Genomic DNA, 27,984 nt, shown 5'->3' on the forward strand with positions numbered 1-27,984 from the left:
TATAGACAATTATACAAATAACCACATATAAAAATATAAACACAACATGTGAAGTGTTGGTCCCATGTTTCATGAGCTGAAATAAGAGCTCAGAAATGTTCCATACGCACAAAAAGCTTATTTCTCTCAAATTCTGTGCTGACTGCAGGAATGTTCACCAGAGCTGTTTCCTGAAAATGTAATGTTAATTTCCCTACCATAAGCCACCTCCAATGTTATTTTAGAGAATTTGGCAGTACGTTCAACCGGCCTCACTACCGCAGACCACGTGTAACCACACCAGCCCCGGATCTCCCCATCCGGTTTCTTCACCTGTGGGATCTCTGAAACCAGCCACTCGGACAACTGATGAAACTGTGGGTTTGCACAACTGAAGAATTACTACACAAACTGTCAGAAACCGTTCCAGGGAGGCTCATCTGCGTGCTCGTCGTCCTCACCAGGGTCTTGACCTGACTGCTGTTCGGCGTGGTAACTGACTTTAGTGGGAAAATGCTCACCTTCGATGGCCTGTACCGGACAGATGGCGTCGTGTGGGCGAGCAGTTTGTTGATGTCAACATTGTCAACAGAGTGCCCCATGGTGGCGGTGGGGTTATGGTATGGGCAGGCATAAGCTACGGACAATAAACACAATTGCATTTTATCGATGGCAATTTGAATGCACAGAGATACCGTAACCAGATCCTGAGGCCCATTGTCGTGCCATTCATCCACCTCCATCACCTCATGTTTCAGCATGATCCTTTTGCAAGAATCTGTATACAATTCCTGGAAGCTGAAAATGTCCCCGCCAACTTTGCACAGCCATTGAAGAGGAGTAGGACAACATTCTACAGGCCACAATCACCAGCCTGATCAACTCTGCGATGGGGATGTGTTGTGCAGCATGAGGCAAATGGTGGTCGAACCAGATACTCACTGGATTTCTGATCCACACCCCTACCTTTTTTTAAACAGATGCTTATCTGTATTCCCAGTCATGTGAAATCTATAGATATCATTTCAGATGACTGATTTCCTTATATGAACTATAACTCAGGGGAAGCAACAATAGTATTGGTATAGGCCTATATTAAAACCAGGCGTTATATGGATGTAGCCTACATTGTGTATATAAAAAAAATACTAAAAGGTTCATTATGAGTAAATATGTTTGGTCTGTAATGTAGAAACATTGGGCTACATATTTGAATTTATACCAACAGTGCAACATAAAACGTCATATGTTGCCTTATAACAACTGGAATACAGGCACTTTCAGGGAAACGCAAAAATGGAAACTTGTGAATTAAACCGACTAAATGACCCTACTGAAACAGAAGCCACAGTGGCAGAAGTGCTCCCATTCATTCCTCGCAGTGTCCTAATTGGGGCGTCTGACTATCAGTCAAAAAATATTTACTGCTGGCAGGTGGTGCTTTAACAGAGTTCCAGGTGTGTGGGACGAGAAACAGGAAGTTCATCTTTCGGAATCGAAAGAGGGATCAAACATGTCCAATGATGTCAGATATTGTGAGAAGTTCTCCTACGTCTTCCTAAAGTTCGCCCTCATTGTATATTCCACTATCTTCTGGGTGAGTAGTCTATGCTTAATATCCCTCGTGTCGCCAAATACAGGCAGACTCGATGCAAATAACAGAGGGCGTATAAACGGACTCGCGCATTCCGCAAAAAAAACACATTAATATTCGCCCTTGCTGGTGTTTGAAACACAAAATATTATCCAATTGCCTATTAGGATTGTCAATAACTTAAAAGTTAGTTTGGATCGACAGGTGTCCGATATTGTAGTCTACACACGGTTAATTTTGGGGCTAGTGGTTTGATAGGCATCTGAACGTCGTATCGTAACCACACCCTCTGGAAGTGACATTTTGCACACTGGCTACTGTTGTCGTGATACACACGATTCATTTGAAGGAATATCACATAGGTTTCGCTACCATAACAAACAAAAAATGTAGGCCTATAGATGGTCTCATGGAATGGCATTTGCTATTTGCCAATACACAATACTATATGCTAAAATGTACTATTAATTTGCTACTGTTTGTTTTTGCTGGTGCCTCACTCCTGAGTCTAGTGGAATGCACATTTTAGTGTGTGCCGTCGAAGGTCATGTGACCGACAGTATAAGTGCTAATAAATGCCATGTCATGTTTGGATAAATAGAGGATTATGAAAAGAGTTAGTCCATAGGATATCTTTAAAGTCCATCCTATTTTATCTGTCAGTAGAATGAGATTTACAATGGCTTGTGAATAAATTGGTAGTGCACAAAGTGCATTATGCCCGCTATACTCTCAGAAGGTTGCCATTTATATTCGTTAAACAAGCAATACATGTCTTTTCATGGTTATTTTCTTCAACAGTTCAATGGAACCAATGTTTTGTGATCTTGATGGATGATCTGAATCCAAATTTACATAAATATTTATTGGTGATCCTTAAATTGATGCTTGGCATAGTAAAGAAAATCATTGCTCAGAGGAGTTTTCAGTTATTCAAAGACTGTACAGGGTGAAATGGTCCATATTTGGTTTCAATAAAGCAAATACAGTTGAAGTTTACATACACCTTAGCCAAATACATTGATTTAGCCAAATCAGTTTCACAATTCCTGACATTTAATCCTAGTAAAAACTATCTTGGGTCAGTTTGGATCACCACTTCATTTTAAGAATGTGAAATGTCAGAATAATAGTAGAGAACTATTTCAGCTTTTATTTCTTTCATCACATTCCAAGTGGGTCAGAAGTTTACATACTCAAGTATTACTCAGTATTTAGTAGCATTGCCTTTAAATTGTTTAACTTGAGTCAAACGTTTCAGGTAGCCTACCATAAGCTTCCCACAATAAGTTGGGTGAATTTGGGCCCATTCCTCCTGACAGAGCTGGTGTAATTGAGTTAGGTTTGTTGGCCTCCTTATTTGCACACGCCGTTTTCAGTTCTGTCCACACATTTTCCAATGGATTGAGGTCAGGACTTTGTGATGGACACTCCAATACCTTGACTTTGTTGTCCTTAAGCCATTTTGCCACAACTTTGGAAGTATGCTTGGGGTCATTGTCCATTTGGAAGACCCATTTGCAACCAATCTTTAACTTCCTGACTGATGTCTTGAGATGTTGCTTCAATATATCCAACATTTTCCCTCATGATGCCATCTATTTTGTGAAGTACACCAGTCTCTCCTGCAGTAAAGCAACCCCACAACATGATGCTGCCACCCCCGTGCTTCACGGTTGGGATGTTGTTCGCCAGTTTGCAAGTCTCTCATTTTTCCTCCAAATGTAACAATGGTCATTATGGCCAAACAGTTCTATTTTTGTTTCATCAGACCAGAGGACATTTCTCCAAAACGTATGATCTTTGTCCCCATGTGCAGTTGCAAACTATAGTCTGTCTGTTTTATGGCGGTTTTGGAGCAGTGGCTTCTTCCTTGCTGAGTGGCCTTTCAGGTTATGCTGATATAGGACTGGTTTTACTGTGGATATAGATACTTTAGTACCTGTTTCCTCCAGCATCTTCACAATGTCCTTTGCTTTTGTTCTGGGATTGATTTGCACTTTTCACACCAAAGTATGTTCATCTCTAGGAGACAGAACGTGTCTCCTTCCTGAGCGGTATGACAGCTGCGTGGTCCCATGGTGTTTATACTTACGCACTATTGTTTGTACAGATGAACGTGGTACCTTCAGGCATTTGGAAATTGCTCCCAAGGATGAACCAGACTTGTGGAGGTCTACAATGTTTATTCTGAGGTCTTGACTGATTTCTTTTGATTTTCCCATGATGTCAAGCAAAGAGGAACTGAGTTTGAAGGTAGGCCTTGAAATACATCCACAGGTACACCTCCAATTGACTCAAATGATGTCAATTAGCCTATCAGAAGCTTCTAAAGCCATGACACAATTTTTTGTAATTTTCCAAGCTGTTTAAAGGCACAGTCAACTTAGTGTATGTAAACTTCTGACCCACTGGAATTGTGATACAGTGAATTCTAAGTGAAATAATCTGTCTAAACAATTGTTGGAAAAATGACTTGTCCTAACCGACTTGTCAAAACTACAGTTTGTGCATGGATAGTAGTAGTTCTGCTGATGTCAATTTTTTTTTATAGAACCATGCTTTATTAGTTTTATTAGTATTATTTTTGCTCACTGTTGATACAGTTACTGAGTACTTTGCCATAGGGAAGAATGGGGAAGTAGAGAGTCAGACCACAAAATCATGCTGATGAATGTGTGCCCCTGGAGATAGTTGAGAATCCACAGCGCCATACCAACGTGCTAGTCAACGTGCTAGCCCCTCTAATACCAGATAGGTATTGGATTATGGATTTGTCAGTATTGTTTTAAACAACAGTGTGTGTATTTGCTCAACAACTAGATATGCATATTATATATTTTTTTACAGTTTGACCTTTGGAGAGAAATCTAGTATTTGCAGCAAAACGTATTATTTTACGACTCAGATATCAAAGAAGAGAAGCTAAATGTCTTTTACGGAGGTGTTTCATTTAAGGATTTGACGGGATTATCTGATGCACATGCGAGTCAATAGGTTCTTATATTCCTCAGCAATTAGAATAATTTGTGTTATTTTATGTGCCTTGAGTGTCCTGTTAAATATATCTAGTAGTGATGCTTAATGCACTCACACAGTCACTGAAACGTTCGGACTCTGACGTCAATGCTTACATCTTGGATGCTTTTAGTAGCCTGCCTTCATGCCATATAAAGTCACATAAGTCATTGAAAAGCAAGTCGCTATTATCAAGAGGTTCATGAATAGAACCAAGGATGGTATTTTGTTCCACTAAAATTGGTTCTGTTAAGAGGACAGTGAGAGGACAGGGCAGGGTAGATTTAACTTTTTGTCCTGGATGAACACTCATGCGTACAAGCACTGTCTTTGAGTACTGCCTTTTAGATTCCGCTAATTTACAACTTCTACAACTCACAACAACTTGATGTCATGGTCCCTTGTCCCTGCTGATATTCCTGTCTAGACCAGCAGACAGACAAGCTGCCTTACCCTTTGGTGCACAATTCCACATGGTCTGTTTGACATTAGGACAGCATTTTAATGTGTTGTGAGCACAGAAACAAATACAAACCCTTACAGAAAATTCCAGTCAGAGTGCAGTATACAAATACTGCATCCAAAATAACTTTTTTTTACTGCAGTACTTTTTTTCAGTGTAACTGCAGTTACAGTGCAGTATAACTGCAGTTCAACTGCTTCACACTGCAGTTATTCAGAAATTACTGCGTCCAAAATACCACACTCGACTGCAGTTACTGCACTTTTACTGCAGTTTCAAAACTGTAAGGGAAAGGCACTGTGAGTGACAGCCATCGTGTTTTGTATGGATTGTATAGTGACTGTATTATACAGTACTTTATAGGCCTATGGTCTGTTTACTGCCAAACTCTGTTCCTCCCTTGGGTGTTTGCATGTAGATGAGGAGTTTTACCTAGCAACCACATATAGCGCCCTCCATTTGGACTGGTATCAAGGGATCGAAAAGCCTTGTACTTTCCTGTGTAGGCCTACATTGTGGTATCAATGTCAGTTCAGAACGCAGTGCCGCCTCATAGCTGTTTGGTGTGTCTCTTTCAATTACCGACCACCTGTAGCATCAGAACAGTCACAATCACAACAGCAGAGCTGTGTTCTACTTGCAATTAAAACCTCTGGCATTATGTGCACAGCCAGTTTCTTTGAATTACTAACAAAGCCAGAATTGCTGCATTGATGTTTGAAGAGAAAATCTAATTGGCCCTGAAGTGGGGAAAGCTGTCCAATCAGCTGCCTGTGGCCCACCTGCCACCTGGGGAAACAGACATTCATAGACCCAGAGACACTGATTAGTTGTCACAGGTATAAGATCTAATGAACACCGGAGAACGTCACCTTTGTAACACTACGTCAGGATTACATACTGGTTCATTAGTGCTGCAGGAGTTACTATTCCCAATGGAAAATGAATACTATCGCTACCTCGCAGTTGCTTTCCAACCAACAGTGAAGCTGGAAGAAAATTTGATCTTTCACTTACTGTTAAACCAATGTGTTTCTGTGGTTGCATTAACGTGCTGTGAATAAGTGATTTTAAATAGATTGTTTCCTATTAACTTTCATTACTTTTAAAGAGTGAGCCCTTCTCCTTGCTGGAATTATTTTGACACTTTCAGTAAAAGATCAGATGTATTGCTTAGCAAACTAATCAGATAATTGAAATGGCAATGGACAGCCAATAAACTTAGTTATATTCTCGCCATGTAGCTAACTACTGGAACTACACACTTTTTTTTTCTGCAAAAATAAAATAAAATATGGGTAAAGTAGGCCAGAATCTCCAATGCGACATCTGTAGCCATGAAATGTTTTGGAAGGCTGGTCATGGCCCACATAAACACCACCATCCCAGACACCCTGGATCCACTCCAATTCGCATACCGCCCCAACAGGTGCACAGATAATGCAATCTCTATTGCACTCCACACAGCCCTTTCCCACCTGGACAGAAGGAACACCTACATGAAAATGCTGTTTATTGACTACAGCTCAGCATTAAACACCATAGTGCCCTCCAAGCTCAACACTAAGCTAAGGACACTGAGACCAAACACTTCCCTCTGCAACTATGTGGTGCCAGGACAACAACCTCTCCCTCATTGTCAGCAAGACAAAGTAGCCGAGCACACCCCCATTCACATCACAGAGGCTGTAGTGGAGCGGGTCGAGAGCTTCAAGTCCCCCGGTGTCCACTTCACTAAGGACCTATCATTGTCCAAACCCATCAACACAGTCTTGGAAGAGGGCACAACAATGCCTCTTCCCCTTCAGCAGGCTGAAAAGATTTGGCATGGACGCTCATGTCCTCAAAGTTCTACAGCTGCACCATCGAGAGCTTCTTGACTGGCTGCATCACCACTTGGTAGTGTTGTCACAATACCAGATTTTTTTACTTCGATACCAGATTATTTTTTACTTCGATACCAGATTTAGTATCACAATTCTCGATACTGAGACGATACCATGGCAACAAAAAAAAGGAAGTGTATTAGCTAAATTGACAGAATATATATTTTTTTTACATTGTGTTGATAATGTGAACATACATACATACATACATGATAATTATAGAACATACATACATACATGCATACATACAGTGGGGAGAACAAGTATTTGATACACTGCCGATTTTGCAGGTTTCCCTACTTACAAAGCATGTAGAGGTCTGTAATTTTTATCATATGTACACTTCAACTGTGAGAGACGGAATCTAAAACAAAAATCCAGGAAATCACATTGTATGATTTTTTAAGTAATTAATTAGCATTTTATTGCGTGACATAAGTATTTGATCACCTACCAACCAGTAAGAATTCTGGCTCTCACAGACCTGTTAGTTTTTCTTTAAGAATCCCTCCTGTTTTCCACTCATTACCTGTATTAACTGCACCTGTTTGAACTCGTTACCTGTATAAAAGACACCTGTCCACACACTCAATCAAACAGACTCCAACCTCTCCACAATGGCCAAGACCAGAGAGCTGTGTAAGGACATCAGGTTTAAATTGTAGACCTGCACAAGGCTGAGATGGGCTACAGGACAATAGGCAAGCAGCTTGGTGAGAAGGCAACAACTGTTGGCGCAATTAATAGAAAATGGAAGAAGTTCAAGATGACGGTCAATCACCCTCGGTCTGGGGCTAGATCTCACCTCGTGGGGCATCAATGATCATGAGGAAGGTGAGGGATCAGCCCAGAACTACACGGCAGGACTTGGTCAATGACCTGAAGAGAGCTGGGACCAGAGTCTCAAAGAAAACCATTAGTAACACACTACGCTGTCATGGATTAAAATCCTGCAGTGGCCGCAAGATCCCCCTGCTCAAGCCAGCGCATGTCCAGGCCAGTCTGAAGTTTGCCAATGACCATCTGGATGATCCAGAGGAGGAATGGGAGAAGGTCATGTGGTCTGATGAGACAAAAATAGAGCTTTTTCTCTAAATTCCACTCGCTGTGTTTGGAGGAAGAAGGATGAGTACAACCCTAAGAACACCATCCCAACCGTGAAGCATGGAGGTGGAAACATCATTCTTTGGGGATGCTTTTCTGCAAAGGGGACAGGAAGCACCGTATTGAGGGGAGGATGGATGGGGCCATGTATCGTGAGATCTTGGCCAACAACCTCCTTCCCTCAGTAAGAGCATTGAAGATGGGCTGTGGCTGGGTCTTCCAGCATGACAACGACCTGAAGCACACAGCCAGGGCAACTAAGGAGTGGCTCCGTGAGAAGCATCTCAAGGTCCTGGAGTGGCCTAGCCAGTCTCCAGACCTGAACCCAATAGAAAATCTTTGGAGGGAGCTGAAAGTCCGTATTGCCCAGCGACAGCCCCGAAACCAGAAGGATCTGGAGAAGGTCTGTATGAAGGAGTGGGCCAAATTCCCTGCTGCAGTGTATGCAAACCTGGTCAAGAACTACAGGAAACGTATGATCTCTGTAATTGCAAACAGGTTTCTGTACCAAATATTAAGTTCTGCTTTTCTGATGTATCAAATACTTTTGTCATGCAATAAAATGCAAATGAATTACTTAAAAATCAAACAATGTGATTTTCTGGATTTTTGTTTTAGATTCCGTCTCTCACAGTTGAAGTTTACCTATGATAAAAATTACAGACCTCCACATGCTTTGTAAGTAGGAAAACCTGCAAAAATCAGCAGTGTGTCAAATACTTGTTCTCCCCACTGTATTTATTTTGACGCCTTTGTGGCTTTTTTTAATCTCATTAAACAAAATGTGTAAAATAGTTAAATAAATACATTTACCCATGTCCAGCGAACCATAGCGGAGTTAGTGCCTACGAAACGTATACTACGATTCCCAGAGTGCATTTCACTTCCCAGGGTGCAATGCTCCGCCCAGGGCTTCTGGCTGCTACAGGCTACTGCTAGCAAGCACAGACAAAAGTAGTCTATGTTGCTGTCAAGTTATGATTGCATTTCATGTTACTTTTGGGTTGTGTATTTATATTATAATACTCACATGAATGTCATGCTGAATATATTCATGTCATTGTCATTCCAAAATAATTCAAATTGGCATCCATAGTGGCGCTGCGGTCTAAACTTAATAAAAAAATCTGTTTTTTATTAAGTTGAATATGTGCTCTTTATGACAGAATGTTTGAAATTAGGTGAAATAATACTAAGTTACACTATTCAAAAAGGGCATGCAACATGGATACCGGTGGGGTGGATCAACCCATTTTATAAGTAACCTTTCAGTACAGGTAACCACTCTTGTCCCCTATACTAAATTCTCTGATCTCCATGTTTCTATTTCCGGTAGCTGGTTGGGGGGTTCGTCCTAGCCATCGGTATCTATGCGGAGGTGGAGCGACAGCGTTACAAAACCCTGCAGGGGGTGTTCCTGGCCCCCGCCATCATCCTCATCGTCCTGGGGGTGGTGATGTTCATTGTCTCCTTCATCGGTGTGTTAGCCTCCCTCAGGGACAACCTGCTGCTCCTCAAAGTGGTGAGTAGTAGACTCACACAATTGCATGCAGGACTGGGATATAAAGCTTGAGGTATATCAGGTTCACTACACATCAGACCTGGTTCAAATACATACAGTTCCTTCAAAGTATTCACACCCCCTTGACTTTTTACACATTTGGTTTGTTACAGCCTGAATTTAAAATGTGTTAATACCCCATCATGTCAAAGTGGAATTATGTTTTTAAATGTATTCAACCCCTTTGTTATGGCAAGCCTAAATAAGTCAAAATGTGCTTACTAAGTCTCATAATAAATTATATGAACTCACTAGGTGTGCAATAATGGTGTTTAACATGATTTTTCAATGACTACCTCATCTCTGTACCCCACACATACAATTTTCTGTAAGGTCCCTCAGTTGAGCCTTGAATTGCAAGCAGATTCAATAACCAAGACCAGTAAGGTTTTCCAATGCCTCACAAAGAATGGTACCTATTGGTAGATGGGTTACATTTTTTTTTTTAAAGCAGACATTGAATATCTCTTTGAGCATGGTGAAGTTATTAATTACACTTTGGATTGTATATCAATACACCCAGTCACTACAAAGATAAAGGTGTCCTTCTAACTCAGTTGCTGAAGAGGAAGGAAACCTTTTAGGGATTTCACCATGAGGCCAATGGTGACTTTAAACAGTTACAGGGTTTAATGGCTGTGATAAGACAACTGAGGATGGATGAACAACATTGTAGTTACTCCACAATACTAACCTAAATTACAGAGTGAAAGGAAGGAAGCCTGTACAGAATAAAAAATATTCCAAAACATGCATCCTGTTTGCAATAAGGCACTAAGTAAAACTGTAAAAATGGTGGCAAAGAAATGAACTTTATGATCTGAATACAACGCATTATGTTTTGGGGCAAATCCAACACAACACATTACTGAGTACCACCCTTCATATTTTCAAGCATGGTGGTGGCTGCATCATGTTATGGGTATGCTTGTCATCGGCTAGGGAGATTTTTGTTGTTGTTGATAAAAATAAATGTAATAGAGCTAAGCACAGGCAAAACCTGGTTGTCTGCTTTCCAACAGACACTGGGACACATTCACTTTAAAGCAGGATAATAACCTAAAACACAAGGCCAAATATACACTATAGTATCTTAGCAAGACAACCTTTATTCTTTATTTAAAAAATTCATTTTTTTTTCTCCCCAATTTCGTGGTATCCAATTGTTTAGTAGCTACTATCTTGTCTCATCGCTACAACTCCCGTACGGGCTCGGGAGAGACGAATGTTGAAAGTCATGCGTCCTCCGATACACAACCCAACCTAGCCGCACTGCTTCTTAACACAGCACGCATCCAACCCGGAAGCCAGCCGCACCAATGTGTCGGAGGAAACACTGTGCACCTGGCAACCTTGGTTAGCGCGCACTGCTCCCGGCCCACCACAGGAGTTGCTGGTGCGCGATGAGACAAGGACATCCCTACCGACCAAGCCCTCCCTAACCCGGACGACGCTAGGCCAATTGTGCGTCGCCCCATGGACCTCCAGGTCGCGGCGGGTTACGACAGAGCCTGGGCGCGAACCCAGAGTCTCTGATGGCACAGCTGGTGCTGTGTCAGATCAAAAGGACTCTAACCAAATGTCCATTAAACCATTTAAACGTGACTGTTCTGTGGATTAACCTTTTTAAATGTGTTTTTTTTTTAGTTTCTCTACACCTTGACAGTCTGTCTTATTCTGGAGCTCCTCGGTGGCATCCTGGCTCTGGTTTTCAGGCATCAGGTACTGTAAATCCCAATTATATCACGTTATTGAGAGAAAATCTATGATTACGAGTTTAATCTCTAAACTCAGCAAAAAAAGAAATGTCCTCTCAATGTCAACTGCGTTTATTTTCAGCCAACTTAAACATGTGTAAATATTTGTATGAACATAACAAGATTCAACAACTGTGACATAAACTGAAGAAGTTCCACAGACATGTGACTAACAGAAATTGATAAATGTGTCCCTGAACAAAGGGGAGGGATCAAAATCAAAAGTAAAAGTCAGTATCTGTTGTGGCCACCAGCTGCATTAAGTACTGCAGTGCATCTCCTCCTCATGGACTGCACCAGATTTGCCAGTTCTTGCTGTGCGATGTTACCCCACTCTTCCACCAAGGCACTTGCAAGTTCCCTGACATTTCTGGGTGGAATGGCCCAAGTCCTCACCCTCTGATCCAACAGGTCCCAGACGTGCTCAATGGGATTGAGATCCTGACTTTTCGCTGGCCATGGCAGAACACTGACATTCTTGTCTTGCAGGGAATCATGCACAGAACAAGCAGTATGGCTGGTGGCATTGTCATGCTGGAGGGTCATGTCAGGATGAGCCTGCAGGAAGGGTACAACACGAGGGAGGAGGAGGTCTTCCCTGTAACGCATAGCGTTGAGATTGCCTGCAATGACAACAAGCTCAGTCCGATGATACTGTGACACACCGCCCCAGACCATGACGAACCCTCCACCTCCAAATCGATCCCGCTCCAGAGTACAAGTACATTCCTTCGACGATAAACGCGAATCCGACCATCACCCCTGGTGAGACACAACCGCGACTCGTCAGGGCAGAGCACTTTTTGCCAGTCGTGTCTGGTCCAGCGACGGTGGGTTTGTGCCTATAGGCGACGTTGCCGGTGATGTCTGGTGAGGACCTGCCTTACAACAGACCTGCAAGCCTTCAGTCCAGCTTCTCTCAGCCTATTGCAGACAGTCTGAGCACTGATGGAGGGATTGTGCACTCCTGGTGTAACTCGGGCAGTTGTTGTTGCCATCCTGTACCTGTCCCGCAGATGTGATGTTTGGATGTACCGATCCTGTGCAGGTGTTGTGACGCGAGGACAATCAGCTGTCCGTCCTGTCTCCCTGTAGCGCTGTCTTAGGCGTCTCACAGTACCGACACTGCAGTTTATTGCCCTGGCCACATCTGCAGTCCTCATGCCTCCTTGCAGCATGCCTAAGACACGTTCACACAGATGTGCAGGGACCCTGGGCATCTTTCTTTTGGTGTTTTTCAGAGTCATTAGAAAGGCCTCTTTAGTGTCCTAAGTTTTCATAACTGTGACCTAAGTTGCTCACCGTCTGTAAGCTGTTAGTGTCTTTACGACCATTCAACAGGTTCATGTTCATTAATTGTTTATGGTTCATTGAACAGGCATGGGAAACAGTGTTTCAACCCTTTTACAATGAAGATCTGTGACGCTATTTGAATTTTTACAAATTATCTTTGAAAAACGGGGTCCTAAAAAAGGGACGTTTCTTTTTTTGCTGAGTTTATATACATGCTGTCTCTTATTGGAAACATTTACCTGGGCTTGTGCAAAGTTCTGATTTTAAAGGGGCAATCACCAGCTGCTACATCCATTTTTGGACATACACATTAATGATATGTACACATTTCTTCTTGAAGAATACAACTTATAAATGCCTCATGAGAGTCCAAAATATAAGCTTGTTTTACTCCAGTGTTTGTAAACAAAGTGAATGTAAACAAACACTATATAGCCTCAAGATGGTGAAAACTATAATGTTCATATCATGGATCCTTGCATGGCTCTGTCTATGACTTTGAGTGTTATTACATTTCTCCAGCCCCATCCTTCAGCTTTTTACGGAAACGGTGGCTGGGAGACGCTTTGTTGTCGTTTCTACTGCTGATTGCCGCTTTACATTGGAGAGCCAACAAGTTTGAAACGTGTACATTACAATATGTCAACGTAGTGGGACAAAATCAGTTGTTGATATCAGGCATGGATACTGACCGCAAATTTAATAACAGATTGCCACTTGTGGTTTCCATGTAGGCATTTTCAAATGTATTGTCTATGATATTCCAATTACCATTGCGTTTTGAAATTCTGGCCTTTACATTGTTAAGCCACAAACTTCTGAGAATGTGAGACCCTTAATTTGATATGCTGATATCAATAATACAAAATCAACGAGTTCATATTTTTTATTGTATTATGACCCTTTCCTGATGTGTCAATGACAAGAACAAGATCAGCGTGATAAGCACACTTCCATTTGATCTGTATTGAAGATTAGATGTAGAAAACCTAGTAGTCTTTTTGGGAGAAGATGAAAAAGAAGGGAGACAGTTCTAGAACAAATAGAAAAAAATAATAGCACATCATTTCACTATTTCATAAATATTTAAGGTAAACGTTTAAACAGCAATGACTAGTCTAATCTGTCGAGAGAATTGCCATTTTCAAATCTCAACAGTAACTAATCCTCCAATGGTCAAATGCATAAGTCAGGATAATTTTCATTGAGAGGAGGAATAAAGGAAGAGTGTCTGTCAGTAAAGAGTTCCCCATTTTTTTTGTTTGAATTATTCAATTGTTATAATGCTGCCTACACACTAATATCTCAATCCTACAGTCTTAATACATTTCACCCTCTATTTTACTTTTCCACCATAGACAGTGGATCTCTTAAACAAAAACATTCGCAAAGGAATGGTGAATTACTACGATGATCTGGATTTCAAAAACATCATGGACTTTGTTCAGAGAAAGGTAAGATTTCTGTTTGAAAAATAAGTGGATTTTCTTTGAAACTGTTTGCCAACTTTTCCCTCCATTTCTGTTGATCAAATGTAATTTGGGATTATTCACTTTGTGACATGATGGTTGGCCAACTCAAGGGCGAAGAGCAGTTTGTAATTAGAAGATTCCTACTGGGTTGGAGGGCGATGGATGCTGTCCATGCAGCGTTTGGAGTTCTCATTCTCACACCTAACCTTGACCAAATGTGTTGAACTCTTTTTCACCAGCGACCCTGCTTTGAGTTGTTACACAGGAGGACTACTGATGATCGAAAAGTCACCTATGTTTAAATCAAACACAAGCAATGGGATTTATTTTGAGCATTATACTCCAAATATTTTATTCCATGAGCAACACCAAGCCGTTTTGTAGGATGGAAAACGTTGAAGGAAATAACTACTTATTTCTGTGAATGTTGGAGGACAGGTCTGTCTCCCATAATAGAATATTAATGTGTCATTCTGTCTCAATTCTCTCCAACTGTGACGTGTTTGACATATCCTGAACCACGTCAAACACAGGCGCTTTGACAATCCCCACTGAGGAAGGTAGTGGTGTTAGTTTGGACTTGTTGATGGGAGGTAAATCAATACAACTGCATTGAGTGAATGCTGCTGTCCCCTTTTTATAGCCTTGAAAACCCTTCCAGGTCAATAGAAAGGAAAACTGTTTCTAAACTGACTATTGAATAAGAGTTTGTAGTAGCCCCCCCCCCCCAGGTACTTTTACAGGGTTTTCACAGATATTTTTTTCTTAAGTGCAGGTTTATGGTGAGATGTTGAACTGCTTCAGATTAGACAGTGTTTAAGTCTACGTTGGATTTATTTTTAGAGTGCGAGGGAGTAAGTGTAGTTCAATTTGCTTTTAACTCGGAGGCGTTTCGCCAGCCAAGTTGGAGACGGCCTCTGGAAGTGGAAGTGGAAGTGGTCACTCGGATGGAAGCAGGTTCTATGGGGGAAATGATTGTATTGTGTACAGTAGGATGTCTTTCATGATGGGTTTAGTGGCGTCCGAGGCACAGCTTTTTAGGGAGACGTGACTTTCTGCCACTGGATTGAGACATCTGCAAATGTATTTGCATAAAAAATGTTCACTTCACAGGACTGTGAAAAGGTACACTATTAAAATGAGTTTGCAACCACATGCAAAACATTTGTGAATGTTCAATGACAGTCTTTACGCTTTTAAGCAAAGGTCTCTGCTATTCCAAGTCGTTGCTTATGTATCTAATGGCTGTAATTATAGCAGGGTATTTTAATAGCATTCAAATGGATGCATGTATCTCAAGCCTCTTTGCCAGAACCCTAGATGGCTGAATTAGATTTCTAGCTCGTGGTGTGATATTTCGCTTCAAGGTTTTGTGTGTGTCCAAAACAAACATTTAACTTTTAGCACAGGCCGGTTTTTGTTTCTTGATCTCTAGAGTAGGCCTAGTATTGCTTTAGCTTGGGTTAGTTCCTACACTCTGATGTTAGTCTGTACTGCCTACATGGTCTCTGTGGTGAACCATGGAGTTGGTGCATAGCGCTTGTAGAATCTGCTGGAGAAAAAGGTTACTTGCTAATCTCCCTAAGCACAAACAAGCTCTCTACCTCATGTGCTTGTAACTCAATCATGTCAGAGCCACTCCACCTCATTAGTTCTCCATCATTACAACCATGTTTTTTTGGGGGGGGGGGGATTTCTTCAGGAATAAAAATGTTTATAGGTAAAGATGCCCTGATTTCTAAATGATTCTCTTACAATCTCGATTTAAAAAGCCACTCTACTAAGAGTGTCTAGTTTACTGGAACTATCTAAATGCTGAGGTAATTAGCTGCATTTGAGATTCAGAGAGACATTCAAATGAGTTGGGGGACTGGCATAGGAATCCTGCTGCTCGTAAAAAATAAATAAAAAGCGGACTAATATTTATTCATACATTCCGCCATGAGAGCAGTTGGCTCAATGAATGAATGCAGAATAGTGAATATCCGTATTATTCAAGTAAAATATGGAATTTACCTCTGGACATTCTCAATAAGTTTTAATTTTGATCCCTTCACTGAAACTTTACAGGGTTCTAAATGACCAAATGATGTTTCACACCCATCATGCTATAGCTTTTGGCAAAGTACACTTAAAACTTTCAGAGAATCCTATCCAGCTAATTGAAATAGGTACTAGCAAATTGCTCTACGTGTTTTTAAGAGCCTTTTTAAGGTATGAGATTTGAAGACAAAACAGACCCACAGTGTGTATCTCAGCTCTTGTAAATTATAGTAATTGCAAAAGCTCAACATGTAACCAACCGTGCTGTACCAGAGCAGAAAAGTTAGAAATTGTTCTTAAAGTTCAAACTAACAACGATTTAAAGCCCTTTATAAGGCTATAGTTCTATGCTTCAAAAATAATGTATAAGCAAATGGCATGCTAGAGTGTGGTAAAGCTGAGAGTTATGCCACTTGTTGTGCATGATGTAAGGACCTGTTAAAAACATATTGAGTATGTGTATCTGTGTAGGCATAAAATAGTTTTTGACCTCTTAATTAAGGCTTTAAAGTTGTGTGTTTTTAAAGCGGGATCAAGGTATAGGCCAGTGGCGTAGCGCAGTTTGGAAGCGGTTACAGTTGAGTCTTTCTAGGTAAGTCTCTAAAAGCTTTGCACACCTGGATATTACAATATTTTGCACATTATTATTTTTTTAATTCTTCAAGCTTTGTCAAATAGTTTGTTGATCATTGCTAGACAACCATTTTCAGGTCTTGCCATAGATTTTCAAGCAGATTTAAGTCAAAACTGTAACTCGGCCACTCACGAACATTCACTGTCTTGGTAAGCAACTCCAGTGTAGATTTGGCCTTGTGTTTTAGGTTATTGTCCTGCTGAAAGGTGAATTCATCTCCTAGTGTCTGGTAGAAAGCAAGCTGAACCAGGTTTTCCTCTAGGATTTTGCCTGTGCTTCATTCTGTTTGTTTTTTTATCCTGGAAACCCCCCAGTCCTTAATCATTACAAGCATACCCATAGCATGATGCAGCCACCCCTATTCTTGAATATATGGAGAGTGGTGCTCAGTATTGTATTGAATTCCCCCAAACATAACACAAAGGTTTTTTGCAGTATTACTTTAGTGTGTTGTTGCAAACAGGATGTTTTGGAATATTGCTATCAGCCTACCATTCTATAACTGTTTTGATTGTTAATACAACTATGTTTGTTTCTGTCTGTCGTTCTGTCTTTACAGTTCAAATGTTGTGGAGGGCAGGAGTACAAAGACTGGGAAGTGAACATGTACCATAACTGTACAGCTCCTGGACCGCTGGCTTGTGGAGTACCTTACACCTGCTGCCTCGAAAACAAGGTCTGTGCTGCTCTTCCATCGGGAGCTCATAATGCAAATTACAATATAATAGATCGTTATTTAAATCCATTTTAATGCAAATTTGGAGGAAAAAAATATATAATAAATCTGTCACAGTACCCAACCAAACACACATGACAGGCAGGGAGCAACATAGGGTCAACTCAGCAGAGCAGTGACCGTGGAGCAGTTTTGGGGGGTTGAGTTTCTTGCTTAAGGACAAAACGGCAGTAGGTAGCATAGGGGATAATGATGCCAGCAACCCTCCGACTGCAGTTCACTCTGGCCTGCTTTTATCCATCGGCCCTGTGTTTCAAACCAATAACCTTCCAGTTACTGGCCCGCCTCTCTAACCTCGAGGCTACTGTTTTTTCCAAGTGACATAAAATTTCACAAGTTCACATTTTCTTCTGACAAGTGTCTGGTGGAAAGAACTGAATCAGGTTTTGGTTATTTACACTCATAACTGAACTGTTTAGCCTTGTATTGTTTAAGCAGAGAATGTTTTATTGTCACATACACCGGTGCAGTGAAATGTGTTTTACGGGGTCAGCCATAGTCATATGGCACCTCTGGAGCAGATTAGGGTTAAGTGCTCAAGGGGCATATCGACATATTTTTCACCTTGTCAGCTCGGGTATTCGAATCAGCAACCTTTTGGTTACTGGCCTAACGCTCCAACCGCTTAGCTACCTGCCGCCTTGTTGGAGACCACATCCATAGCAGCACTGTATGTCCCCTAATACATTTGCATACTTGTCGAAAACTATTCATCAGTAGCTTAGATTTGATCTCTGTATCTCTAGATGCCTCCTATGACATTTGTTCCCCTCTGTGTTATTCTGAGCCCTACATTCAACAGTATGTTGAACAACAACACGTTCTTTAATTGCGGTGGCATTTTGGCATTGCATTCTTTTCATTGTAATTTATTTGGGTACCTCTTCCCATTCTAAATCGACTATTGTTATCATGATGATAACGTTGTGTCACCAGTAGGAGTAGTAAACGACAATAACAAATGGGTAATTGAGGATTTTCTTAAATGGAGGCCACAGATGCTCAAATCTAAGGTCAGTAACTATTTCAAAATAATTTACTAAAGTGATATGATTTAATCATTTTGCTCACAATATAATTTCTCTTCATTTAAATTGAGTAACACCAAAAATACTTATTTAGGCACACCAAATTATCAATGGAATCCTCAAATGGATGACCTACTAGAAGGCTGGGATTAACTAATGCATTTCTTTAGTATAGACCCCTCTGATAAGTTTGCCACTGGAGGGAATGCTCAAGGTCCTTGTATACCTTTGTAATAAGTGATTTTTCAAGGCAGTATTTTATTTAACCTTTTACTTAACTAGGCAAGTCAGTTAAGAACACATTATTATTTTCAATGACGGCCTACCCCAGCCAAACCCTAACCCGGACGACGCTGGGCCAATTGTGCGCCGCCCTATAGGACTCCCAATCACGGCCGGTTGTGATACAGCCTGGAATCGAACCAGGGTCTGAAGTGACGCCTCTAGCAATGAGATGCAGTGCCATAGACCGCTGTGCCACTCGGGAGCCCCTGGTAACACCAATGACAACTTGGACATATGTTTGTTTTAAAGTATTTTAATAGCTTTATTTGCTTTTATTGAGCTATACAATATATTGTTTATTTTCTAGCATTTAAAATAAATATCTCTAAATCTGATAAATGTCACTAGAACTCATCACTACTGGGATAAGCCAATTTGCTTGTCCTTAGTACTTTAAACAATGCATCAAAATATAGGTTTTGAAGTATAAAGGACTTGCATTATGTTTTATTATTGATTAAGAGTTCCATATAAACACAAACCAGTCATTTTAAAGTGTTTTTCATTGTTTCTGAGGCCGAGAGGCTCAAATGCCATCACAATTCACTATCACAGCTTGCAATACTTGCAATTGTATTGCTTTTAATTTATCTGGTGAGGCAGCAGTCAACATTTTACTTGTTTTAATGTCATCCACCATTGCCAGAAGCATTCTACATGGGGAAAGAGGGTCATCGGGATCTTTGTTAATCAATATCATGGGGCTGTGATTTGGTTCTCAGTCATAGCTAAATAGAAACATTTATTGAAAATATTAATGTTGTGGACTCTGACAAAAAAATCTGACTGTGAAAAAACGTTGCATTATTCATTTGCTGAGAAAGCAATTGAATGTTTAAGTAAGGTACGCACAATCCATCAATCAGCAGGGGTCCGGGACAAGGTAGCGCGCCAGGTGAAGTTAGGTCAGGGGTGCACAGCTGCAGTCAGAAAAGCAGCACTGGATCATCAGCTGGAACAGGTGGACTGGCAACAGGAACTGCCAGGAATCATCAGGTCAGGCTGTCCTCAGGCACGGTGCACCGGCCCTCTGGGAGGGGAGACGTAGCACTCACAAAACATGGGGTCTGTGGATGTGAGCCTTTACCATCTCCTCTCCCTCTCTCTCTCTCTCTCTCTCTCTGAGAGTAGGGTGTCACTCACCACTTTGTGCTCTTAAAAAGTACAAAAAGAACTTAAGGCAGGTGGGGACAGGGGGCTTATGCTGACATGCCGCTGTAAGAGGATCTGGCTCTCAATCCTAATATGTTGTGTTGATGGCTCTCAACCCTAATATGTTGTATTGATGGCTCTCAACCCTAATATGTTGTGTTGATGGCTCTCAACCTAATATGTTGTATTGATGGCTCTCAATCTTAATATGTTGTCCTGATTTTAAATGGCAAGGTAAAAAAAGACTTGGTCTATTTTATTAAATTGCTTATGGACATGCAAACCTTTTTGTCTAATGTTGTCTCAAAGATTTCAAGTTTTAACCTGTGGCCGAAATAGCAAGTCAAAATGTGCTTTCTAATTCAAGCTCATGATTGTCTCCAGCTGTGCACCTCTGACCTTTCTCCATATATACAGTATGTCACAAAAGTGAGTACACCCCTCACATTTTTGTAAATATTTGAGTATATCTTTTCATGTGACAACACTGAAGAAATGACACTTTGCTACAATGTAAAGTAGTGAGTGTACAACTTGTATAACAGTGTAAATTGGCTGTCCCCTCAAAATAACTCACACAGCCATTAATGTCTAAACCACTGGCAACAAAAGTGAGTACACCCCTAAGTGAAAATGTCCAAATTGGGCCCAATTAGCCATTTTCCCTCCCCGGTGTCATGTGACTTGTTAGTGTTACAAGGTCTCAGGTGTGAATGGGGAGCAGGTGTGTTAAATTTGGTGTCATCGCTCTCACACTCCCTCATCCTGGTCACTGGAAGTTCAACATGGCACCTCATGGCAAAGACCTCTCTGAGGATCTGAGAAAAATAATTGTTGCTCTATATAAAGATGGCCTGGGCTATAAGAAGATTGCCAAGAACCTGAAACTGAGCTGCAGCACGGTGGCCAAGGCCATACAGCGGTTTAACTGGACAGGTTCCACTCAGAACAGGCCTCGCCATGGTCGACCAAAGAAGTTGAGTACACGTGCTCCGCGTCATATCCAGAGGTTGTCTTTGGGAAATAGACGTATGAGTGCTGCCACCATTGCTGCAGAGGTTGGAGGGGTGGGGGGGTCAGCCTGTCAGTGCTCAGACCATACGCCATACACTGCATCAAATTGGTCTGCATGGCTGTCGTCCCAGGAGGAAGCCTCTTCTAAAGATGATGTACAAGAAAGGCCGCAAACAGTTTGCTGAAGACAAGCAGACTAAGGACATGGATTATTGGAACCATGTCCTGTGGTCTGATGAGACCAAGCTAAACTTATTTGGTTCAGATGGTGTCAAGCGTGTGTGGCGGCAACCAGGTGAGGAGTACAAAGACAAGTGTGTCTTGCCTACAGTCAAGCATGGTGGTGGGAGTGTCATGGTCTGGGGCTGCATGAGTGCTGCCGGCACTGGGGAGCTACAGTTCATTGAGGGAACCGTGAATGCCAACATGTACTGTGACATACTGAAGCAGAGCATGATCCCCCTCCCTTCGGAGACTGGGCCGCAGGGCAGTATTCTAACATGATAACGACCCCAAACACACCTCCAAGACGACCACTGCCTTGCTAAAGAAGCTGAGAGAAAGGTGATGGACTGGGCAAGCATGTCTCCAGACCTAAACCCTATTGAGCATCTGTGGAGCATCCTCAAACGGAAGGTGGAGGAGTGCAAGGTCTCTAACATCCACCAGCTCCGTGATGTCGTCATGGAGGAGTGGAAGAGGACTCCAGTGGCAACCTGTGAAGCTCTGGTGAACTCCATGCCCAAGAGGGTTAAGGCAGTGCTGGAAAATGATGGTGGCCACACAAAATATTGATACTTTGGGCCCAATTTGGACATTTTCACTTAGGGGTGTACTCACTTTTGTTGCCAGAGATTTAGACATTAATGGCTGTGTGAGTTATTTTTAGGGGACAGCAAATTTACACTGTTATACAAGCTGGTACACTCACTACTTTACATTGTAGCAAAGTGTCATTTCTTCAGTGTTGTCACATGAAAAGATCTACTCAAATATTTACAAAAATGTGAGGGGTGTACTCACTTTTGTGATATACTGTATATTTGTTCTTAACTGACTTGCCTAGTTAAAGGTTGCATTTAAAAAAATATATATATATATATATTCAGTCGCTGGGATCTGAGATATAGTAGCAGAGAAACTTCAGGGAAAATCCAAATCAAATCAAATTTTATTTGTCACATACACATGGTTAGCAGATGTTAATGCGAGTGTAGCGAAATGCTTGTGCTTCTAGTTCTGACAATGCAGTAATAACGAACAAGTAATCTAACTAACAATTCCCAAAAACTACTGTCTTATACACAGTGTAAGGGGATAAAGAATATGTACATAAGGATATATGAATGAGTGATGGTACAGAGCAGCATAGGCAAGATACAGTAGATGATATCGAGTACAGTATATACATATGAGATGAGTATGTAAACCAAGTGGCATAGTTAGTGGCTAGTGATACATGTATTACATAAGGATGCAGTCTGATATAGAGTACAGTAGCTACGTATGCATATCAGATGAATAATGTAGGGTAAGTAACATTATATAAGGTAGCATTGTTTAAAGTGGCTAGTGATATATTTACATTTCCCATCAATTCCCATTATTAAAGTGGCTGGAGTAGAGTCAGTGTCATTGACAGTGTGTTGGCAGTAGCCACTCAATGTTAGTGGTGGCTGTTTAACAGTCTGATGGCCTTGAGATAGAAGCTGCTTTTCAGTCTCTCGGTCCCAGCTTTGATGCATCTGTACTGCCCTCGCCTTCTGGATGACAGCGGGGTGAACAGGCAGTGGCTCGGGTGGTTGATGTCCTTGATGATCTTTATGGCCTTCCTGTAGCATCGGGTGGTGTAGGTGTCCTGGAGGGCAGGTAGTTTGCCCCTGGTGATGCGTTGTGCAGACCTCACTACCCTCTGGAGAGCCTTATGGTTGAGGGGGCAGTGCAGTTGCCATACCAGGCGGTGATACAGCCCGCCAGGATGCTCTCGATTGTGCATCTGTAGAAGTTTTGAGTGCTTTTGGTGACAAGCCGAATTTCTTCAGCCTCCTGAGGTTGAAGAGGCGCTGCTGCGCCTTCCTCACGATGCTGTCTGTGTGAGTGGACCAATTCAGTTTGTCTGTGATGTGTATGCCGAGGAACTTAAAACTTGCTACCCTCTCCACTACTGTTCCATCGATGTGGATGGGGGTGTTCCCTCTCTCCTGAAGTCCACAATCATCTCCTTAGTTTTGTTGACGTTGAGTGTGAGGTTATTTTCCTGACACCACACTCTGAGGGCCCTCACCTCCTCCCTGTAGGCCGTCTCGTCATTGTTGGTAATCAAGCCTACCACTGTTGTGTCGTCCGCAAACTTGATGATTGAGTTGGAGGCGTGCGTGGCCACGCAGTTGTGGGTGAACAGGGAGTACAGGAGAGGGCTCAGAACGCACCCTTGTGGGGCCCCAGTGTTGAGGATCAGCGGGTAGGAGATGTTGTTGCCTACCCTCACCACCTGGGGCGGCCCGTCAGGAAGTCCAGTACCCAGTTGCACAGGGCGGGGTCGAGACCCAGGGTCTCGAGCTTGATGACGAGCTTGGAGGGTACTATGGTGTTGAATGCCGAGCTGTAGTCGATGAACAGCATTCTCACATAGGTATTCCTCTTGTCCAGATGGGTTAGGGCAGTGTGCAGTGTGGTTGAGATTGCATCGTCTGTGGACCTATTTGGGCGGTAAGCAAATTGGAGTGGGTCTAGGGTGTCAGGTAGGGTGGAGGTGATATGGTCCTTGACTAGTCTCTCAAAGCACTTCATGATGACGGATGTGAGTGCTACGGGGCGGTAGTCGTTTAGCTCAGTTACCTTAGCTTTCTTGGGAACAGGAACAATGGTGGCCCTCTTGAAGCATGTGGGTACAGCAGACTGGTATAGGGATTGATTGAATATGTCCGTAAACACACCGGCCAGCTGGTCTGCGCATGCTCTGAGGGCGCGGCTGGGGATGCCGTCTGGGCCTGCAGCCTTGCGAGGGTTAACACGTTTAAATGTCTTACTCACTTCGGCTGCAGTGAAGGAGAGACCGCATGTTTTCGTTGCAGGCCGTGTCAGTGGCACTGTATTGTCCTCAAAGCGGGCAAAAAGTTATTTAGTCTGCCTGGGAGCAAGACATCCTGGTCCGTGACTGGGCTGGGTTTCTTCCTGTAGTCCGTGATTGACTGTAGACCCTGCCACATGCCTCTTGTGTCTGAGCCGTTGAATTGAGATTCTACTTTGTCTCTGTACTGGCTCTTAGCTTGTTTGATAGCCTTGCGGAGGGAATAGCTGCACTGTTTGTATTCAGTCATGTTACCAGACACCTTGCCCTGATTTAAGAGCAGTGGTTCGCGCCTTCAGTTTTACACGAATGCTGCCATCAATCCACGGTTTCTGGTTAGGGAATGTTTTAATCGTTGCTATGGGAACGACATCTTCAACGCACGTTCTAATGAACTCGCACACCGAATCAGCGTATTCGTCAATGTTGTTGTCTGACGCAATACGGAACATCTCCCAGTCCACGTGATGGAAGCAGTCTTGGAGTGTGGAGTCAGCTTGGTCAGACCAGCGTTGGACAGACCTCAGCGTGGGAGCCTCTTGTTTTAGTTTCTGTCTGTAGGCAGGGATCAACAAAATGGAGTCGTGGTCAGCTTTTCCGAAAGGGGGACGGGGCAGGGCCTTATATGCGTCGCGGAAGTTAGAGTAACAATGATCCAGGGTCTTTCCACCCCTGGTTGCGCAATCAATATGCTGATAAAATTTAGGGAGTCTTGTTTTCAGATTAGCCTTGTTAAAATCCCCAGCTACAATGAATGCAGCCTCCGGATAAATCGTTTCCAGTTTGCAGAGAGTTAAATAAAGTTTGTTCAGAGCCATCGATGTGTCTGCTTGGGGGATATATACGGCTGTGATTATAATCGAAGAGAATTCTCTTGGTAGATAATGCGGTCTACATTTGATTGTGAGGAATTCTAAATCAGGTGAACAGAAGGATTTGAGTTCCTGTATGTTTCTTTCATCACACCATGTCACGTTAGTCATAAGGCATACGCCCCCGCCCTCTTCTTACCAGAAAGATGTTTGTTTCTGTCGGCGCGATGCGTGGAGAAACCCGCTGGCTGCACCGCTTCGGATAGCGTCTCTCCAGTGAGCCATGTTTCCGTGAAGCAGAGAACGTTACAGTCTCTGATGTCCCTCTGGAATGCTACCCTTGCTCGGATTTCATCAACCTTGTTGTCAAGAGACTGGACATTGGCAAGAAGAATGCTAGGGAGTGGTGCACGGTGTGCCCGTCTCCGGAGTCTGACCAGAAGACCGCTTCGTTTCCCTCTTTTTCTGAGTCGTTTTTTTGGGTCGCTGCATGGAATCCACTCCGTTGCACTGGTTGTAAGGCAGAACACAGGATCCGCATCGCGAAAAACATATTCTTGGTCGTACTGATGGTGAGTTGACGCTGATCTTATATTCAGTAGTTCTTCTCGGCTGTATGTAATGAAACCTAAGATGACCTGGGGTACTAGTGTAAGAAATAACACGTAAAAAAACAAAAAACTGCATAGTTTCCTAGGAACGCGAAGCGAGGCGGCCATCTCTGTCGGCGCCGGAAGGGTTCCCATCCCCTACCTATCTGGCTTAATGTATTCTCTCATCTCTAAACTCCAGATATTGACACCTCACAAGGCTTCACAGAAAAGCGTGAGAGAAAAAATCTTGCATTGTTTGTCCACAATTCAAATCCGGTCTCTGTTTTTTATTCCTTTCAGTCTGGACCATGTCTATCTTAGTTCTTGTCGTTTTATACCAAGCATAAATTCGGTCTATTGAGAATTCAAATGCCTGTACTTGGCAACTCTCCTGAAGTTTCCAAATATTTTTATTTTTTTTAAAGCCTGTCAAAATGCCCATGGGCTGGCTATCATATCACATTTTCTCCTCCATGGTAGCTGTCATTAATGAGCAAAAGATTGAAAGACCACAGTTGCTCAAGGATATTTCTGTCAAAATACCCTCAATAATGTATACCTTTTATCATTCAAATGGAATTCATTCAAGTAAAATATAATGGACAAGTTCTAACAGCATCATTTTGTCTATAAAAAGAGGTAGGTGTCTGTTTTTGAGGGGGAAAAAGCGGAAGACAGGTCATTCAGGGCTTCATTGATGGGTTGTGTGTTTTCCCTCACTTATTATCATCTACTGTTTGTACCTTTTAATGGATTGTGGGCCCCAGCGGGGGTTTTGGCAATGTTTAACAACTTGTTTCAACTTGCCTTTTCTTTAAAAAATGTTGAAAAACTGAGCATTCTGTAGCATTGCTTACTAATATTTAAATTAGCTAATATTTTAAATTAGGTTTATTGATTGCTCTTTTGAGCTTGTCCTCTGGCTGGATATTGGCCTACATGTCCATTTAATAACATGAACATGCAGAGTTTTGCGTTCCCTAATGCGATGACTGATTTTTGTGAGCTCTCTCTCTGAAGGATAATAGCTAATAGCTGGACTCCCATGAGCCAAGTAGCCTGAAATCCAGAACCTGTTTTGCTGACATTCCACTCCTTGTACTCTGTGTAATTAGCATGACAAAGAGTGGAATGTTTGCCCAGGCTCCTACCCAAAGGGCCAAACTTCTAAAATAGTTCAACTACACCAGGGCTTCTGAGCCTGTTTTGACATGAGATCTAATATTTCTAACATCTGTTTAGAAGATCGACAAGTCAAAGGGTTCCCACGTTTAGACATTTTATTCACTTTCCCACAACTTTGTACACACAAGCATCAGACTGTTTGATTCTCTGAGAAAAGCAAGTGGAGATTGTTGATTCTTAAATGCCACATTATTTGGATAATCCTCATCAAAAGATGTATCCTAACTTCAAATATGCTTGTGTAACCTGCCAATAATGTTCAGAAATATGTTACATCCCTTTGACATAGTATTATCTTGCTCCTTTTCAGCCTAATGAAGTTGCCAACACACTATGTGGATATAAGGTCCTTGAAAATGAGGTAAGACTGTCTGATCGAAATGTTGTCTCAATGTCTCTCACCTGCTCAATTTCTAAATGTGAAACGTATGTGTACCGCTGTCAGGAACAGTGCCGACCAATAACCAAAGTGTCAAATTAATCTTTGCTTTTTAAACATATCTGAAAGACCATATCACATGTCTTCATAGCCGCGGGAAGTTTATTTTTTTATTTCATTTGATTTGGATCTCTTTTAGTCCCCATTTGGACTAATCTTCCAAGGGTCCTTAAACATTAAAATACAATTTATAATACAAACACATTTTCACATATAACACACTATTACAAACATACATAATATACTATAACATAATGACCCAATAAATACTCAATCTAAAAAAATATTGATTCTTCATCTACTACAGTCCCACAGCATTTCTATTTATTATATTTAAATAGGTTTAAAATAATGTTTACATTTATATATTGAAAGGTTTCTAGTTTGCTCAGTTAATTTATTCCATTTCTTTATTGCTCTAAATCGAAATGTTCTTTTGCCTATTTCTTTTTTCTGTCTGGACAACGCATAGATGGTGGACAATCTATTCCTAGTATTTACGGAATGTCTGTCTCTTACCAACTGAATACCATTGTGAATAGAACTTGGCCGTTTTAAATGATGTATATTATGAAATAAAATAAGCATGTTTTTTTCAATTATCTTGTTGATTGATGACCAACCAAGAACACTGCGCATGACTGCAACAGAAGAACCATAGCTCCACCTTAAAACAATCCAAACCCACTCCCTAATATTCTCCAAATCTCCTTGTAAAGCTTGCTGTACCTGTTGAACCGATTGTATTGCTCCATAAATTGTAGTATCATCTGCAAATATAGTAGCTTGAGTTTCGGCTAAGGCATAGGGAAGGTCGTTGGTATATATGAAATAGAGAAGTGGCCCAAGGCAGCTGCCCTGTGCTA

General features: G+C 41.8%; 1 protein-coding gene across 2 annotated transcripts in view; it reads left to right on the forward strand.

Annotated features, from left to right (window-relative positions):
- Positions 1–1,394: 1,394 nt before the first annotated feature.
- LOC112224668 (tetraspanin-15) overlaps positions 1,395–27,984 on the forward strand; it is a 35,566-nt gene continuing 8,976 nt past the window's right edge. Inside the window, exons 1-6 of one of the 2 annotated variants that reach the window (XM_024388360.2) lie at positions 1,397–1,576; positions 9,381–9,566; positions 11,253–11,327; positions 14,014–14,109; positions 17,364–17,480; positions 26,990–27,040. In XM_024388360.2, coding sequence (XP_024244128.1) covers positions 1,493–1,576; positions 9,381–9,566; positions 11,253–11,327; positions 14,014–14,109; positions 17,364–17,480; positions 26,990–27,040 — 609 coding nt within the window. In that variant the 5' untranslated portion in view covers positions 1,397–1,492. Of the gene's footprint in view, positions 1,577–9,380; positions 9,567–11,252; positions 11,328–14,013; positions 14,110–17,363; positions 17,481–26,989; positions 27,041–27,984 lie in introns of both variants that reach the window. The other variant, XM_024388361.2, reaches the window with a different exon arrangement.

The sequence above is a fragment of the Oncorhynchus tshawytscha genome, linkage group LG25 (genome assembly GCF_018296145.1).
Source record: "Oncorhynchus tshawytscha isolate Ot180627B linkage group LG25, Otsh_v2.0, whole genome shotgun sequence".
In the NCBI taxonomy this organism is placed as follows: domain Eukaryota; kingdom Metazoa; phylum Chordata; class Actinopteri; order Salmoniformes; family Salmonidae; genus Oncorhynchus; species Oncorhynchus tshawytscha.